The sequence below is a fragment of the Lepidochelys kempii genome, chromosome 20, assembly GCF_965140285.1.
Source record: "Lepidochelys kempii isolate rLepKem1 chromosome 20, rLepKem1.hap1, whole genome shotgun sequence".
In the NCBI taxonomy this organism is placed as follows: domain Eukaryota; kingdom Metazoa; phylum Chordata; order Testudines; family Cheloniidae; genus Lepidochelys; species Lepidochelys kempii.
In genome coordinates, this window is record NC_136399.1 from 8819690 (window position 1) to 8838301 (window position 18612).

General features: G+C 44.1%; 1 protein-coding gene across 21 annotated transcripts in view; it reads left to right on the plus strand.

Annotated features, from left to right (window-relative positions):
- BRD4 (bromodomain containing 4) overlaps positions 1-18612 on the plus strand; it is a 228352-nt gene that overhangs the window by 153239 nt on the left and 56501 nt on the right. For 18 of the 21 annotated variants that reach the window (XM_073319258.1, XM_073319263.1, XM_078849691.1 and 15 more), the window contains 4 exons: positions 158-441; positions 1798-2163; positions 3724-3804; positions 4887-5015. In XM_073319258.1, the coding sequence (XP_073175359.1) occupies positions 158-441; positions 1798-2163; positions 3724-3804; positions 4887-5015 (860 nt within the window). The remainder of the gene's footprint in view (positions 1-157; positions 442-1797; positions 2164-3723; positions 3805-4886; positions 5016-18612) is intronic. The other 3 variants (XM_073319268.1, XM_073319269.1, XM_073319272.1) reach the window with 2 other exon arrangements.

Sequence of the window (18612 nt, forward strand, 5' to 3'; positions counted from 1 at the left end):
ATTACTCAGGGAAGGATGTGCTAAAGTATTGTTACCCAAGCGCAACTATTTAAAAAATAATAATGATCGTTATGAAATATGCATATGTTGCCTGATCATAATGAGTAAGTTTGAAGCATTAAGTGTGGCCCTTCTTTATTCCTTCATTTTTTGACAGTTACACCCAAGCCAGGAGCATCTACGGTACAAAACGTAACTCAAGCATCATCCCCATCTCAGACGCAGGCCCCACAACAGAATCTTCAGTCTGTGCAAACAACTCATTCCTTTCCTTCTGTGACCCCTGACCTTATTGTCCAGACGCCAGTAATGACAGTGGTGCCTCCTCAACCACCTGCACCTCCTCCCCCTCCTCCCCCACCTCCTGTTCCCCCAACCCCCGCTCCCCAGCCCATTCAAGCACACCCACCTGTTATCCCAACAACTGCACAGCCTGTGAAGGTGAGTAAATAAGGACTCTGTGGAGTTAGTGAGTCAGGATTCTTTGTGTTCAATTTCCTCTCTAGAAGAGATGATTTTATTGGATGACTATTTTAAAACATTCACTGGGAAGTCCATTTCATCTTAGGGTTTAAAATTGCTTTACAGATTTTTACTGATTGAGGCACACAGAAGTGAAGGGTGGGATTTTCAAGAGCATTTAGGAGAGTTAGGCTCCTAACTCCTTATTTGCCTTTGAAAATCCCACCTGACTGACTTGTCCAAGGTCATCCAGCAGGTCAAGGGCAGAATCATAGAATGATGATTAGGGTCCAGGAGTTCTGATTCCCAGTCCTCTTCTTTAACACGAAGACTCTGCCTCACTTGTCCTTATCAATTAAAAGTAGAATCTGTTTTCCATAGATTGTTGACCATAGCAAAGTAATTGAGTAGAACAGTATTTGCCCATCAGAATTTCTACTAAACATTTAGCCAGTACCCTTGTGTACTGGGGTTAATAGTGTTGGGTTTTTTTAGGCTTTGCAAGGAAAAGAAAGCTATCTGGCTTGAAAAGCTATGTCACTGTGGCTAAGCTAGCCAAAAGTGACTAGTAATTTTGGGTGCCTCAATTTTTGGATGCGCAACAGAACATTATTTAAATTTACTCTTCAAAAAGAGCTGAGTCCCCACCCATTAAAATCAGGCTCCTTTATCGTCTCTCAAGTTGGGTACCCAGAATCACTAGTTGCTTTTGAAAATTTTGGCATACATCTTCAGCAGATCAGATCCTGCTAACTAATATTTCTTATTTTGAGTAATGCCTTTTATATCATTGCATCAGTAAGATTGCCACTTCCTTTCTCCTGAGACATGGTTCTGCTGTGGATGTCAGGTGCCACTTACAAAAGTTCTTGGCAGAGTTAGGTACCCAAGTTATATGAACCTTCAGTGGGAGTTGGTCACCTGATTGCCTTAGGTACTTTTGAAAATCCCATCCAGCAACTCAGCCAAAATAATCCAAGATCTGGACTTCTGTAAACACTACACAAGCTGTAGAAATGAATCCTAAGCGGTTTACTTGATGCTAACGTGGTTCTTAAGTAAAAGGTTTTGAATTCTCATTTAACCATCCTCTTGACCTTTGCTAATATAATAAAGATAATTTGTAGTTACGCATTTTCGAGAGGGCTCAGTACAAACTGCTTCCAGCATGCATATTTATAGAAAGCTTTTTAACTTTTTAGTTCCATCTCATCTGAGTATTTAGTGGTTAGACTTTAATATACAACCAGAGGTGGATCCTGTGAATACAATAGTAACAAAAGAGCACAAGACTAAATAAAATATTATAATGCTGTTGTATTTTTTGTTTTACAGACAAAAAAAGGAGTGAAGAGGAAAGCAGACACCACAACACCAACAACAATAGACCCAATTCACGAATCCTCCTCGCTGCCCACTGAACCCAAGTCTGCCAAGATGGGTCCACGAAGGGAAAGCAGCCGGCCAGTGAAACCTCCAAAGAAGGATGTTCCGGACTCTCAGCAGCATGTGGTAGAAAAGAGTAACAGTAACAAAGTGTCTGAGCAGTTAAAGTATTGCAGTGGCATCATCAAAGAGATGTTTGCCAAGAAGCATGCTGCCTACGCATGGCCCTTCTACAAACCTGTGGACGTGGAAGCACTGGGACTGCATGATTATTGTGATATCATTAAACATCCCATGGATCTGAGCACAATCAAAGTAAGCTCAGTTTCACATAGCCAAAAAAAAAAATAGACTGTGCAGGAGGAATAACTTCCCTGGGGAAATGCAGTCTGTTTTACATGCCAACTCATGTATGTGGGCATATGTGTGCAGCTGCACGCTTAACATGGTGTGTTGTAGATATCCACCAAAAAAGTGTGTGTTGCAAAAGAAAGGACTCTTCTCTGGGACTCTGTCTGAAATCAAATAACCATTCGCTCTGTGTAACCTGAGAATTCTGGTAGGTGGAGTCTCTGATCTGTCCATAGTGTGCTACTCTTTAAGTGACAGGTCCTGAAAAGAAGACAGTCCTCTTTCCAGAATGGGGCTTCAAAAAAAAAAAAAAAATTAAAAAAACTGCCTGTGCATTTTTTAAAAGTAAATGTCCTCTACTATGGCAGTCTACACTGAATACCCTTAGCCAAGATAATGGGCTCAATCAGTCAGTACAGGTTGCTGTAGTAGGGGAATTTTCTTTAAAACAAAAACAAACAAAAAAACACCACATTGGCTGTTCACCTTTAAAGGAAATGTTTCAGAGTAGCAGCCGTGTTAGTCTGTATTCGCAAAAAGAAAAGGAGTACTTGTGGCACTTTAGAGACTAACCAATTTATCTGAGCATAAGCTTTCGTGAGCTACAGCTCACTTCATCGGATGCATAAAGTGGAAAATGTAACCAATTTATCTGAGCAGACTGCATTTTCCACTTTATGCATCCGATGAAGTGAGCTGTAGCTCACGAAAGCTTATGCTCAGATAAATTGGTTAGTCTCTAAGATGCCACAAGTACTCCTTTTCTTTTAAAGGAAATGTTCTGCTTAATATAAAGGACCATGTTTCCAGAGCATCTAAATCAAAGCCTTCTGCTGAGAGGACACAACTAGCTCCCTCTCATGGAGTATTTGAGAGTTGCTTATCCAAGAGAAGTAATTGCAAAGCAGTCCATGTCTCTGCTGAAAATGTCAATTCATTGTTGGGAGCACTGTCATTTTATAACTTCTTCATGGATATATAGCTTTAAACTGCAGAATTCTTTGGTTGTATCAATATTCACGCAACTCAGGCTTCTTTTTTAAAATACGTTAAGCAGAAGAAAGAGACAAATTTCTCTCTCCCCCAAACCCATATTGAGATTACACTGGGAACTTGGCTTGTATGAAGTGAATGAAGGATTATTGTTTTTCCTTCAATTAAATAATTAAAACCTGTGCTGAAGATTGATCTGGTACCATTGCCCCTTTTTCTGAATATGTATAACAACTTTGAGCATTCTGTAGTATTCTCCAAATCTAACAAAAAAACCAGCTAGGAAGTTTTGGAAAACCACAAGTACAGAGAGGATCTGGATGTCTGAAGCATTGGTAATGGGATAACAAAGTTCTTTATTCCAGGTCACTGGTTGAAATTTAGTTCAAGTTGGTTGTGAGCAAAAATCATTGCCCATGACAACTGTTTTATGTTTATATGAAATGCATTGGTGGATCTTGTTCCAGTTGCTGATGGTCAGGTATCCACCTCTCAAAAAAACACCATCACTTTTGGCCTTGTTGTTGGCAGGCACAGCAGAGAGGCAAAGGATTGAATGAGCCATGGAGACAGAACTATCCTCACCTCTGGCTCCTTCAGACAAAAATTGAGGTATATAATGAGATGGTGTGGACAACTGTCTATAAATTGAGATCTGCACACATCAGGGCTTCACACCACTACATTCACTTAATAATAAAATGAAGTTGCTGTGCAGGGAGTTTATTTTAAGGCTTGTGTTTTTGTAATGGCAGATAGTCTCACTCTGGACTGACTTAAGCCTGCACAGTTCAACTGCTTTGTTTCTTTAATCAAGCTCTATCTTTTCCCCGGGGGTGGGGATAAGATTCATCCTTAGATCCTTGGGGGATTTATTCCCACACTACTCTCTCAAAAATCCTATGTTGCCACAGCCAGTTGGATGTGGTTCCCTGTGTCTGACAGAAAAATGCCAAGCATATTGCTTTCTTGAATGCTTCCAAGTTCCTGCTGACCTGAAGGAGGGACTGTCCTGTGGTCCCAATTCCTCAAACTGTCACTGCTATGCTGGACTGAGCCCACTTGTGCGATGTCTTTAACTGCTACTGACAGTTTGTGATTTCTCTTATAAGAAAGTGATACAAAGATTAAAAACTTGTTTGTTTAAAAAATCATTTCAGATGCGTGTGTGAAGTTTTAGCATATTATTGTTCAAACAAAACCTTGCACCATGATTGGTAATGATGGGGACCAGTAATCTAGTGAATTAGTTCCTTCATACTGTCCGTTGAATTGGTAGGCAGTGAAAGTGTCTGTCACATGTGGGCAGTCGTGTCCTCCCATGTAGCTTGCAGCTGCCCGTTATTATGGAGGGATGTTCTGTGAAGGAATACCAGCTTCGGCATACAATGTTCCATTTTGGTCTCAGCAGTTTAGCTGCATTGTATGCTATTTCTGTAGTCGTCTTTTGGATGCACCTCCATGTTATAGTTCAGGATGGCTGTAATCTGCTCCATTTTATGTAAATCACATGCAGATCTCAGGTTTCTGGCAAGTTTCCAAAGCAATGCTCCATTTGGCAAAGGTTAGATATAGATGGAGATTAGGTGGAAGCCCAGAACTCTATGGATGCCATAGATCCAAGATATTTCTTGTCCATTCAGTAAGTTGTTTTGTTTGCTCTGTTGATAGTGGAGTTTTGTTTTCCCTTCTAGTCTAAACTGGAGAACCGGGAATACAGAGATGCTCAGGAATTTGCAGCAGATGTCCGATTGATGTTTTCCAATTGTTACAAATACAACCCTGCTGATCATGAGGTGGTAGCTATGGCACGGAAACTGCAGGTAAAGAAACTGCTTTGTTAGAGTGCTTTTCTGTTTTGAACTCGTACCTGAAACTTTTTCATAATGGTCTAGCATAACCTACACCTTAAACTTTTAAAAGTAAAATAAATTGAAGTACAAAAATATACCAGAATGGTACACTAAATTTTTCAAAAGCAAATCTTCCACGTTGCAGTGTTAGCATGAACTGTAGTTGCTATGCCAGCTTGAACAGACTGAGCTGGTAACTTTTTTTTCTTTTTTGAGTAGTGTCCCTATAGGCACTCCACTTCAGGTGTGCATGCACCCCTTGCATCTTTGATTAGAGGTTTTCAGTAGCAGTGCCTGTTAAGCCCATGCATGAACTCCAGACATCCTTGTTCTCTGTCCCAACTATGAGTAGAGCTGTGTGGCAAGCCACCCACAGCCTGAGACAGTGTCTAGCATGCTTACTTCTAGTGTTGCTCGAAGTTTGCTTTAGGATCATCTAATTTTTAATTTAGTGGAATTATTCACTTCTACAAGTTATATTTTATAATGTCTTTGCTTCATTTGAGGTGAGCTTTTTTCAATGCTTCTCCTTCTCCCCACCTGAGGGGTTCCCTGTGGAGGTTTTTGCTTTGTCACCGGAGTATGCCAGGATCTCTGGGATTCAAGTAGTCTCACATCTCAGGAATCTGTCCCACTCAGTGTTGGACATTACCAGTACAATTACTGTCTGGGGTACATTCATATCCCTCAAAAGCACAATACCTACTCAACCTTTAAGATCAAAGCTAGAAAAAAACAGGAGATTAGATTCAAGCTTCTCTACGATGGAGCACTCCCATCTTCAGATCCAGGCCACGATACTCCCCTGTACATCAGCCTTTGCGTGAGCATAGTGCCTCATCAGCTTCTGCACCAGTTTTCCCCCCAACTTCTCAGGGAAAAATGTTGGAGGGTACCAAATAGGCACTTAAAAAGAGGAGTTCTAGTTCTCCTCATGAAGAGCCTATTTCAAAAAAAGCCCCAGTCTCTTCAGAAATTAACTGTCAGAGATCTCAGGTCCTGGACTGGATACTGCTGAGGCTCCAGGCTCCTGTAATACTGGGAGGTCTTCTAAGACTCCAAGCCCTTCAAAGAGCCACAGTAACAACCATACCTTGTTATCAAAGCTATACTCAGTACCACCTAAGCATAAATCCATCAGCAGAGACTCTAAATTCTCTGCTTCCAGAAGGGCTGTACTGACAGGCCATCCGGTGCTGCCTTCGGTTTCTAGACAAGTGATCCAGAGTCCCTTGGTACTTCCAAAGGAGTTGTCATCTTTGGTACCAATGACTTTTGCTAGACAGGACCCATCAAAGCAGGTCTCAACCTAGTACAGACTGTTGAACATCCCTCATTCTCAGCACAAATCCACCTGATAACACAGGAATTTAGCAAAAAGAAAAGGAGGACTTGTGGCACATTAGAGACTAACCAATTTATTGGAGCATAAGCTTTCGTGAGCTACAGCTCACTTCATCGGATGCATTCAGTGGAAAATACAGTGGGGAGATTTATATACACAGAACATGGAACAATGGGTGTTACCATACACATTGTAACGAGAGTGATCAGGTAAGGTGAGCTATTACCGGGCGGGGCGGGGCGGCTTTTGTACTGATAATCAAGGTGGGCCATTTCCAGCAGTTGACAAGAACGTCCGAGGAACAGCTGGGGGGGGAATAATTTTACTTTGTGTAATGACCCATCCACTCCCAGTCTTTATTCAAGCCTAAGTTAATTGTATCCAGCTTGCAAATTAATTCCAATTCAGCAGTCTCTCGTTGGAGTCTGTTTTTGAAGTTTTTTTTGTTGAAGAATTGCCACTTTTAGGTCTGTAATCGAGTGACTAAACAGATTGAAATGTTCTCCGACTGGTTTTTGAATGTTATAATTCTTGACGTCTGATTTGTGTCCAATAATGTCACTGCAAACCTGGTGGCTGAACTTTGTGACTTTGTCCTCACCCATAACTATTTCACATTTGGGGATAACGTATACCTTCAAATCAGCGGCACTACTATGGGTACCCGCATGGCCCCAGAGTATGCCAACGTTTTTATGGCTGACTTAGAACAACGCTTCCTCAGCTCTCGTCCCCTAATGCCCCTACTTTACTTACGGTATATTGATGACATCTTCATCATCTGGACCCGTGGAAAAGAAGCCCTTGAGGAATTCCACCATGATTTCAACAATTTCCATCCCACCATCAACCTCAGCCTGGACCAGTCCACACAAGAGATCCACTTCCTGGACACTACGGTGCTAATAAGCAATGGTCACATAAACACCACCCTATACCGGAAACCTACTGACCGCTGTTCCTACCTACATGCCTCCAGCTTTCATCCAGACCACACCACATGATCCATCGTCTACAGCCAAGCTCTACGATACAACTGCATTTGCTCCAACCCCTCAGACAGAGACAAACACCTACAAGATCTCTATCAAGCGTTCTTACAACTACAATACCCACCTGGGGAAGTGAAGAAACAGATTGACAGAGCCAGAAGAGTACCCAGAAGTCACCTACTACAGGACAGGCCCAACAAAGAAAACAACAGATCGCCACTAGCCATCACCTTCAGCCCCCAACTAAAACCTCTCCAACGCATCATCAAGGATCTACAACCTATCCTGTAGGACGACCCATCACTCTCACAGATCTTGGGAGACAGGCCAATCCTTGTCTACAGACAGCCCCCCAACCTGAAGCAAATGCTCACCAGCAACCACATACCATGCAACAGAACCACTAACCCAAGAACCTATACTTGCAACAAAGCCTGTTGCCAACTGTGTCCACATATCTGTTCAGGGGACACCATCATAGGGCCTAATCACATCAGCCACACTATCAGAGGCTCCTTCACCTGCACATCTACCAATGTGATATATGCCATCATGTGCCAGCAATGCCCCTCTGCTATGTACATTGGCCAAACCAGACAACCTCTATGTAAAAGAATAAATGGACACAAATCAGATGTCAAGAATTATAACATTCAAAAACCAGTCGGAGAACACTTCAGTCTCTTTTAGGTCTGTAATCAAGTAACCAAAGTGACAGTTCTTCTACAAAAAAACTTCAAAAACAGACTCCAACGAGAGACTGCTGAATTGGAATTAATTTCCAAACTGGATACAATTAACTTAGGCTTGAATAAAGACTGGGAGTGGATGGGTCATTACACAAAGTAAAACTACCCCCTCCACCCCGCCGCTGTTCCTCGGGCATTCTTGTCAGCTGCTGGAAATGGCCCACCTTGGTTATCACTACAAAAGGTCCCCCCCTCTCCCCCACTGGTAGCTCACCTTACCTGATCACTCTCGTTACAGTGTGTATGGTAACACCCATTGTTTCATGTTCTCTGTGTATATAAATCTCCCCACTGTATTTTCCACTGAATGCATCCGATGAAGTGAGCTGTAGCTCACGAAAGCTTGTGCTCAAATAAATTTTAGTCTCTAAGGTGCCACAAGTCCTCCTTTTCTTTTTGCGGATACAGACTAACATGGCTGCTACTCTGAAACAGGAATTTAGGTATTCAAGAGACTTGTTTGTCTCAGAAGAGCCGAAGTCTCCCCTGTCAATGGGTACCGAGTGCCTGTTCATACTGATATCAACAGGGTCACCAGGATTAGATCTTTCCCTGGTGCCACCTGCTTCTCCAGTGCTTTCTGAGCAAAGCGGAGCTCATCCTGTAGACAATAATGAGGACCTCTTTTCATTTTCCTAAATCTTTGTGCAAGGACCTGACACCTTTACGGAAAGAGAGGATCTTGGGGCAAGACAAATCCGTGTCCCTTCTCATTGGTATGACCAGCATTGGATGCCATCTTCTGTGCTTAATGGCTCTTCTCAGTGGCCATATTGGAATCTTTGTGCCACCGATTAACGGTTTTCAAGAGCCTCGTGCCTTTCTCATGGTGACCACTGGGAAGACAGTTGCTTCCAACTGCCAGAACACATGCAGCTTGTACCTTTGTAACATAACATGCCAGGTTACATCTTTGCTGTGTCCAGGGATGGCTCAGGATAATTTATAGCCTGAACAAGCACAATCGACAGGTTTCAGAGTAACAGCCGTGTTAGTCTGTATTGGCAAAAAGAAAAGGAGTACTTGTGGCACCTTAGAGACTAACCAATTTATTTGAGCATAAGCTTTCGTGAGCTACAGCTCACTTCATCGGATGCATACTGTGGAAAGTACACAAGATCTTTTTATACACACACAGCATGAAAAAATGGGTGTTTACCACTACGAAAGGTTTTCTCTCCCCGCACCCCACTCTCCTGTTGGTAATAGCTTATCTAAAGTGATCACTCTCCTTACAATGTGTATGATAATCAAGGTGGGTCATTTCCAGCAAAAAAGAATAAATGGACACAAATCAGATGTCAAGAATTATAACATTCATAAACCAGTCGGAGAACACTTCAATCTCTCTGGTCACTCAATTTCTGATCTCAAAGTGACTATCCTTCAACAAAACTCCAACGAGAGACTGCTGAATTGGAATTAATTTGCAAATTAGATACAATTAACTTAGGCTTGAATAGAGACTGGGAATGGTTGAGTCATTATAAAAAGTAATCTATGTCCCCTTGTTCATTATTCCCCCCCCCCCCCCCCCCCCGTTCCTCAGACGTTCTTGTTAAACCCTGGATTTGTGCTGGAAATGGCCCACCTTGATTATCATACACGTTGTAAGGAGAGTGATCACTTTAGATAAGCTATTACCAACAGAAGAGTGGGTTTGTTGGGGCGGGGGGGAGAAAACCTGGATTTGTGCTGGAAATGGACCACCTTCATTATCATAGAATCATAGAATATCAGGGTTGGAAGGGACCTCAGGAGGTCATCTAGTCCAACCCCCTGCTCAAAAGCAGGACCCATACCCAATTAAATCATCCCAGCCAGGGCTTTGTCAAGCCTGACCTTAAAAACTTCAAAGGAAGGAGATTCCACCACCTCCCTAGGCAACGCATTCTAGTGTTTCACCACCCTCCTAGTGAAAAAGTTTTTCCTAATATCCAACCTAAACCTCCCCCACTGCAACTTGAGACCATTACTCCTTCTCCTGTCCTCGTCCACCACTGAGCATAGTCTAGAACCATCCTCTCTGGAACTACCTCTCAGGTAGTTGAAAGCAGCTATCAAATCCCCCCTCATTCTTCTCTTCTGCAGACTAAACAATCCCAGTTCCCTCAGCCTCTCCTCATAAGTCATGTGTTCCAGACCCCTAATCATTTTTGTTGCCCTTCGCTGGACTCTCTCCAATTTCTCCACATCCTTCTTGTAGTGTGGGGCCCAAAACTGGACACAGTACTCCAGATGAGGCCTCACCAATGTCGAATAGAGGGGAACGATCACGTCCCTCGATCTGCTCGCTATGCCCCTACTTATACATCCCAAAATGCCATTGGCCTTCTTGGCAACAAGGGCACACTGCTGGCTCATATCCAGCTTCTCGTCCACTGTCACCCCTAGGTCCTTTTCTGCAGAACTGCAGCCTAGCCATTCGGTCCCTAGTCTGTAACTGTGCATTGGGTTCTTCCGTCCTAAGTGCAGGACCCTGCACTTATCCTTATTGAACCTCATCAGATTTCTTTTGGCCCAATCCTCCAATTTGTCTAGGTCCCTCTGTATCCTATCCCTGCCCTCCAGCGTATCTACCACTCCTCCCAGTTTACTATCATCCGCAAATTTGCTGAGTGTGCAATCCACACCATCCTCCAGATCATTTATGAAGATCTTGAACAAAACCGACCCCTGGGGCACTCCACTTGACACCGGCTGCCAACTAGACATGGAGCCATTGATCACTACCCGTTGAGCCTGACAATCTAGCCAACTTTCTACCCACCTTATAGTGCATTCATCCAGCCCATACTTCCTTAACTTGCTGACAAGAATACTATGGGAGACCGTGTCAAAAGCTTTGCTAAAGTCAAGATACAATACATCCACTGCTTTCCCTTCATTCACAGAACCAGTAATCTCATCATAGAAGGCGATTAGATTAGTCAGGTATGACCTTCCCTTGGTGAATCCATGCTGACTGTTCCTGATCACTTTCCTCTCATGTAAGTGCTTCAGGATTGATTCTTTGAGGACCTGCTCCATGATTTTTCCGGGGACTGAAGTGAGGCTTACTGGCCTGTAGTTCCCAGGATCCTCCTTCTTCCCTTTTTTAAAGATTGGCACTACATTAGCCTTTTTCCAGTCATCCGGGACTTCCCCCGTTCGCCACGAGTTTTCAAAGATAAAAATCATACACGTTGTAAGGAGAGTGATCACTTTAGATAATCTATTACCAGCAGGAGAGTAGGATGGGGGGAGAGAAAACCTTTTGTAGTGATAAACACCCATTTTTTCATGGTTTGTGTGTATAAAAACATCTTCTGTATTTTCCACAGTATGCATCCGATGAAGTGAGCTGTAGCTTATGCTCAAATAAATTGGTTAGTCTCTAAGGTGCCACAAGTACTCCTTTTCTTTAAGCACAATCTGGTGTCTTTCCCCTGCTGAGTACTGGACTCACTCAGTAGGTGGAAGGAGCCATCCAATGTCTGTACAGAATTTTCTTTCATCCAGCCTCATATCACCGTAACATTAGATGCATCCATGATGGGGTGCAGGGGCACACTTAGGGACTCTCACCATTCAGGGCAAATTGTTTACCCAAGTCTCTCTTGTACACATGAACCTCCTGGAGCTGAGGGCAGATGGATTTGCCTTTGATTAATGGAATGAAATAGCTACAAAGTCATGACAGACAGCATAGCCAGCATGTTCTACATCAATTGTCAGGAGGGAAGGGGTGCAAGATCCCCCATTTCTCTGTGCTGTAGAAGCTATAGAACTGATGTATAACCAATCACGTCCTTATTTCAGTCTCGCCTTCCAGGGATATAAAACACCATGGCTGACAATCTCAGCTGTCACTTCTCCCTAGATAATGATTGGGAGCTGGACTTGTGGACCCATAATTGCATTTTTCTGACCCTGGAGTTTCCAGAGATGGACTTGTTTACTGCCCCCACCAACAGGAAGTACAAGAAATTCAACTCAAGAGGAGGGCTGGGTCCTCTCTTCCCAGCGGACTCCTTTCCTAATTCCTTGGACAAAGGCCCCTTCTCCATGCATATCCTCCCACAGCATTGATCTTGAGAGTGTTGAACAAGATCAGACAAGACAAACCCAGGGTCATTTTAGTTATCCCATAGTGACCAAGTCAAGCGTGGTACCCTTACCTGATTCGTGTTTGTCGTCTGTTACTGAGTCTTCTGTCATCTCCCCACTTGCTGTCTCAGGATTCCGGTTGGACTCTTCATCCCAACCTGGGAATTCTTCATCTCAGAGTTTGGTTCTTTGATGGTTCTTGGGGATAGCATCTTCCTGTTCTGCAGAGGTATAACAGTGATGTTAAACAGCAGAAAGATACCTTGTGAAACATTTGCCTTCAGAAATGTAAGAGATTTCACCAGTGTTGTTCTGGGCAGCAGTTTTTGCCTGTTCACTCTTCCCTCTTCGCTGTCCTTGACTACCTGTTGGAATTGAAAAAGTCAGGACTCTCCAGGGGTTCAGCAAAGCTCACATGGCAGCCATCATCACCTTCCAGTGCTGTGTAGAGGGATTCTCAATGTTTGCTCCCTCCAGGACAGCAAAATTCATTAAGAGGTTGAACCTTTTTCCATGGCATAGAGCTCACCTCTAAACAGAGGTGAAAGTAAGCTGGTACGCCCTGGTACGCCGTGCCGGCAAGAGCCAGTGCACCATACTGGGGCAGACTGGCTTCCCCAGAGGGTGATTTAAAGGGCCTGGGGCTCCCAGCAGTGGCTGGAGCCCCAGGCCCTTTAAATTGCCTTCAGAGCCCCGCTGCTGGAGCCCTGGGGCAGCGGCTGCAGGGCTCCGGCAGCTATTTAAAGGGCCTGGGGCTCCCCTGCTTCTACTGCCCAGGCCCTTTAAATAGCCACTGGAGCCCCGCCGCTGCTACTCCAGGGCTCCGGCAGCTATTTAAAGGACTGGGGCGGTAGAAGCTGGGGAGCCGTGGGCCCGTTAAATAGCCCCCGGAGCCCTGAGGTAACGGGGGCTCCAGGGGCTATTTAAAGGGCCGGGGCTCCAGAGCTGTCTCTGCAGCCCCGGTCCTTTAAATAGCCACTGGAGCCCCGCTGCTTCCCCAGGGCTCCGGCGGCTATTTAAAGGGCCAGGGCAGTAGAAGAGGGGAGCCCTGCGCCCTTTGAGAGCCCTGGGCTGCTGCTGCTACCCTGGTGGGGGGGCTGGCTCTGACCCCCTCAGCCCCGCCCCTTCCGGGGGTTAGAGCTGGCCCCAGAGTACCAGTAAGTCACTTGACTTACTTTCCCCCCGCCCCTAACTTGGTCCTTAATTGTCCCCTTTGAGCCAGTGGCTGCATGTTCCTATCTTCACCTGGCCATGAGAACTGCTTTCTTGGTGGCCGTCACTTCTGCCAAAAGAGTTGGCGAAAGGGGTTGATAATCGCAGACCGTCCCTTTACAGTATTCTTCAGGGAGAAAGTTTCATTATGACCTCATCATAGCCTTCTACCGAAGGTATATTTTGAATTCTGTATTAGCCATTAATATTCCTGGATATTCATCTTCCAGTCTTCTTCCCAAAACCACACCAGACCACTGAAAATTTTTCCCTCCACACATTGGATGTTAGAAGAGCGTTAGCCTTCTATCTGGACAGAACCAAACCATTTTGAAAGTCTCCCAGACTGTTTGTTTATAGACAGATCCAGAGGATCCACAGTCTCGACTCAAAACTCTCAAGGTGGATCTCTGGATGGTATTTCTTATTATGAGCCTGCCAACGTTCATCCTCCTTCTGAAGTGCCTAGCCCATTCTACTTGATCTCAGCATGCTTCTATAGCACTGCTGAAGGATATTCCAGTGGCTGAAATCTGTACAGTGGCAACCTGGTCTCCAAACACTAAGCTTTCATTCATGCTGCCAGATCAGATGCTGTATTTAACATTGCAGTTATAACTTCAGTGTTGGACTCAAATCCAAAGCTCCCTCCTGCTTCCAGGGATACTGCTCGGGAGTTACCTGAAATGGAGCACCCATAGGGACATTACTCAAAGGAGAGGTTACTCACCTTGTGCAGTAACTGCACGTCTTTGAGATGTGTCTCTATGGGTGCCCCACTACCCACCCTCCTTTCCCTCTGGTTCAAAGTTTTGTCTCATAGAATTTCACAGTGGAAAAGGAACTGGAGGTAGTTTGCCCGTGCAGCTCTAGATCTCAGTACAGGGCATGAGGCCATCAGGAGTGCTCGTGTGGGACAAATGGGCACTGCTGCCGAAACGCTGATCCAGACCTCATGGGAGGCATCTGAAGTTGAACACCCATAAGGAGGGTGGGGGGGAAATATCTTGAACTGTAGTTACTGCACAATGTGAGTAATCTCTCCTTGGTCTCTGTAACTGTGTACTTTGTTTACCATCCTTTAACTGAAGCGAAAACTTACTTTGCTTCCCATCTTATAAAGCCTCAGAAGCAAATAGCTTTATAAATAACTTCCTTGTACTCAGTACTCCTTGTTGCCATCACAGTAATCCTTTATCAAAATTCAGTAATCTTTTGCGTCAGAGCCTTTCATTAAAACGTGCAGCTCTCCACTCACTCATGCAGCATGTGGGCTTTTTAAAATAGCAGTGTAGCTTACAGAAGGGAAGTGTTTCACTCAATATGGAAACTTCAGTATTCCATAAAAATGTCTGTTTACATTCATATTCAGAGTAGCTGGAGTGACTCTCCTAGTTCCAATAGACTGTGCAGGAATAGTCAATTATCTTTCAGTAACTTCACACTCTTGCATAATAGCTTGAGCTCTGCCCCACAGTAACAGGAAGAAGATCCAGAATAAGAGCCCAAGTTTCTCATGGTGGTGTGCTCCCTTGTGCCATCTCATTTTGTACACTTAAAACACACACGTGCACTCTCTGCATTGGACATTTTGGCATGTAGTTTGTGCATATTGCTGGGCTTAGAACAGAATATTGAAGGCCTCCTATAACTATCATGAAAGCTACTCCATTGTGTTGCCCCTACACCATACTGTATTGGTATACTTGGATGTTCTGCTTAATCTAGCCTTTTCTGTGAAGACCAGATCCATCCAGACTGACGGCTTGTCAGGATGGCTTTTAAAAGTGAATTATGTTTGGCTGCGACTTACTTAACTTATGGTCTTGCTCCTGCATCTTCCTTCCCTTGGAGACGATTTTATATAGGAGAATTGTCAGGCACTTATTGATGTAAATGAAGGAAATGTAATGTGAACCAGAAACATGTAAAGTTTTCACTTTCCTTCCAAGAGGAGAAGAAATCTGAAAGCACTTTGCCCATTCATCAGGTGTTGAAGCATTTTGTAAGGGTTGGATTACAAACTATCTTTGAAAGTATGGTGTACGGGGCAATACCACCCACAGAAATTGTTGTCTTGTATGTAGGGAATTTTTCCTATATGCCATTTTTTAATGTCTGTTTCATATTCCTCATGTATCTCAATTCCTATCACTTTTGCTGCTGTGTGCTGCATTTACTCAAGCTATATATATGTCCTTCTGTTCCTGTGTGGCTTTGGATAAAGAATCCTGCACTGTAGCCCAAAGGAGCATTAGCTGTTTTGGCTGCACCATCACACTGTGTGTAACCTCTCAAGTTTCTTGTCAGTGCATCATAACTGTCTAGCTACAGCAATGCTCAAAGCCAGACTCTGAATTTCCATACTACTGAGTGATCTGCTTAGCATTTTACACAGCATGTTACAGTTTTTAAAAACATTGTTAAAATTGTTAAAAGGGGAAAGATATGTTTTAAGGAGGAACTGAGGGATTCACTACAGAGAGCCTGCAAGCATCAGTGATGCTGGTATATCTGGTAGGAAGCACTTGGCTAGTACAAGGAAATTTAAATTACAGCTCACCGTTCTAAACATCAGGGCTTCGGTATATGAGTGCTGTACCAGGCTGCAAGCTATTACTGCATAGAGATCACTATTTTCCTTCCTCCCTGCTTCCTATAGTAATTTATTTGAAATCCTGGCCTCCCAGTCTCAGCATTCTGGACATTTTCACATGAATTGTGTCTTCTAACTATGCTTAGGAGAATGAGACAAAATTCTGAATATGTGAAAAGTTAGATGCATGGAACTCCTCCTTTCAGACTTCGAAGTGATGTTAGGGATCCATGTTAGATCATCTCTATCAGATCCCTACCCAGTCTTCACTGTACAATACTGTATAGATGGATCCATCAATTACATGACAAGGTCTTGGGCCAATCTGAAGGTCAGTTTGTGCCCAGCCTTCAAGTGTAGCACTAGAAATGAGCAGTGTTAAGTCTGCTGACTGTCCTATTGTATAACAGAGGAGTGAGAGGCTGGTCTTTTTCCATTGAGTGCATGCAACTTTAGAATGGTCTTCCCTCTGATATGTACCAAAATATATCACTGACATCCTTCCAGGCAAGATTTTAAAATAGCTTCCTGCTTTGTTTGCATTTTTATGGGGGTTTATTTATTGCTGAATAGTAGGTTACAAGGGTTTCCTATGAAAATTCACCAACTTCTGGAAACTTATTAGTTTGGATTCTGGTTTTTTGGGACAGAGCACAATCCTTTGTTTTAAGTGAAGAAAAAATTGGTTGCTCCTCACTTGTCTGTAGGCTTTTTGGCTGGAGAACATTTTGAGCACTGTCAATTTGACTACTGTTCTACTTGGAGCAGGTTCACAAGGGCAAAAAATGTTGATAGGCTGGTGAACATAACTGTCTCATTCCACGCAAGGAAGTCTTCCATGTTTTTGTTTGTTTGTTTGCATTACTTTAGCACCAAGAAGCCTGAACTGAGATTGTGGAACCCATACTTACAGGAACCCATAAGAATTCTCGTCCATATCAGAGATAGTGGGATCAGTCCTGGGATCGGTCCCACCCTGTCTCCTGTATGGACCACTTGCGTCTTTGGGCAGCGTATCGGCAGCAATTTTCTAGACCTCTGGCTCCACTGCACCAGAAGACTAGAGTCAAACATTCTCCTCCACCAAACCCTCAACACCAGAAGACGTTTGAGGGACAGGAGGCTAGGGTGGACAACAATACTACCCCTCAAACCCCTGTTTAATCTTTGACTCTGGATGAGGTAGTCATGCTTCCATCACCATCAATGGTTGACCTTTTTTGCTGATTCCAGGATCTTGTGAAGAGGATGGTGGACACCCTCAAGTTACCTTTTGAGGAGGTTAAAGACTCACAATACAAGCTCCTGGACACTTTGCAGTCAGTGACACCCACCCAAGTTGCGTTACCCTATAATGAAGAGCTCATGGATCCAGCAAAGGCTGTGTGGCAAATTTCTGGCACTATACTGGCAACTTGTAAATGGACAGATAAAAAATATTGTTACCACAAAACTCAGGATTTTTGTTTTGCCATCCTCCAACTAATTCCCATGTGTTGAATGCAGTAAACAAGCCACGTAAACAGCATTATTCCAGGTCTACCTCTTATGACAAGGACCAGAAAAGGATAGACATTTTTGGGTGAAAGGCTTACTCATCTGAGACCCTTCAGTTTTGGATCACAAATTATAAGGCAGTCATGGCTAAGTATGACTTCACAAGAATTACAGCAAGTTTGCAACCTTTATTGAACATCTTCACAAGAGCATAGAGAGCACTTTCAGGCTATCCTTAAGGAGGGGCAGTTATTAGCCAGAGCCTCTCTCCCAGCATTCTTGGATGCTGCAGACACTGCCACTAGATCCATCTCGACAGCAGTTGTCACGCACAGGGTGTCATGGCTCCAGCTGTTGGGGTTCCTGAGAGAGGTACAAAATGCAGTTGAGGACCTCCTGTTTGACGATCAGAAGCTCTTCTCAGGAACTACAGACGAGTCCCCACACATGCTGAAGAACTCCGTGGCTACGCTGAGGTTTCTGGGTATATGTGCGCCTACAAAAAAGAGGGGGTTTAGTGGGTCTCAAACTGCCCAAAGATCACACCCAACGCAGTTCTCTGGATATCACAAAACTTGCTAGAAAGAGACTGAGATTCCGGAGGGGAAAAGCTTCCCACCTGCCTTCAGCAAGTACCCAGTCATCTTTGAAACAGCTATTTTGACAGGATGGTCAAGGGCTCAACTCCTCCCTCACCTCTAGTTTGGAAGCTGCGACCTTTTGCCCACCTCCACACTTTTGGAGACTGCCTTTCCCATTTCCAGCAGACACGTGTGTCATGGAGAATATAACATTGGGCTCCACCATCCACTTCGTCCCTTCCACTCTCCTTCCCCATCCTTTTCAGGGACCCCCTAACAAGACTATACTGAGCCAAGAAGTACACTCCTTCCTTTGTTTAGGTGTACCAGCCCCGACCTGGTGCAGCAGCAGTTAATCCTTTTCTTTGGGCTGAGGAGGCCATACCCCTTCAGCTCTGCTGGGCATGCTCCAGCTGGAGACAGGGTATAAAAGGAAGCAGAGCTGCTCAGTCTGGGCTGACCGCTGGCGAGGAAGGAAGTGCATTGCTGGCTCCTGTGTGAAGACC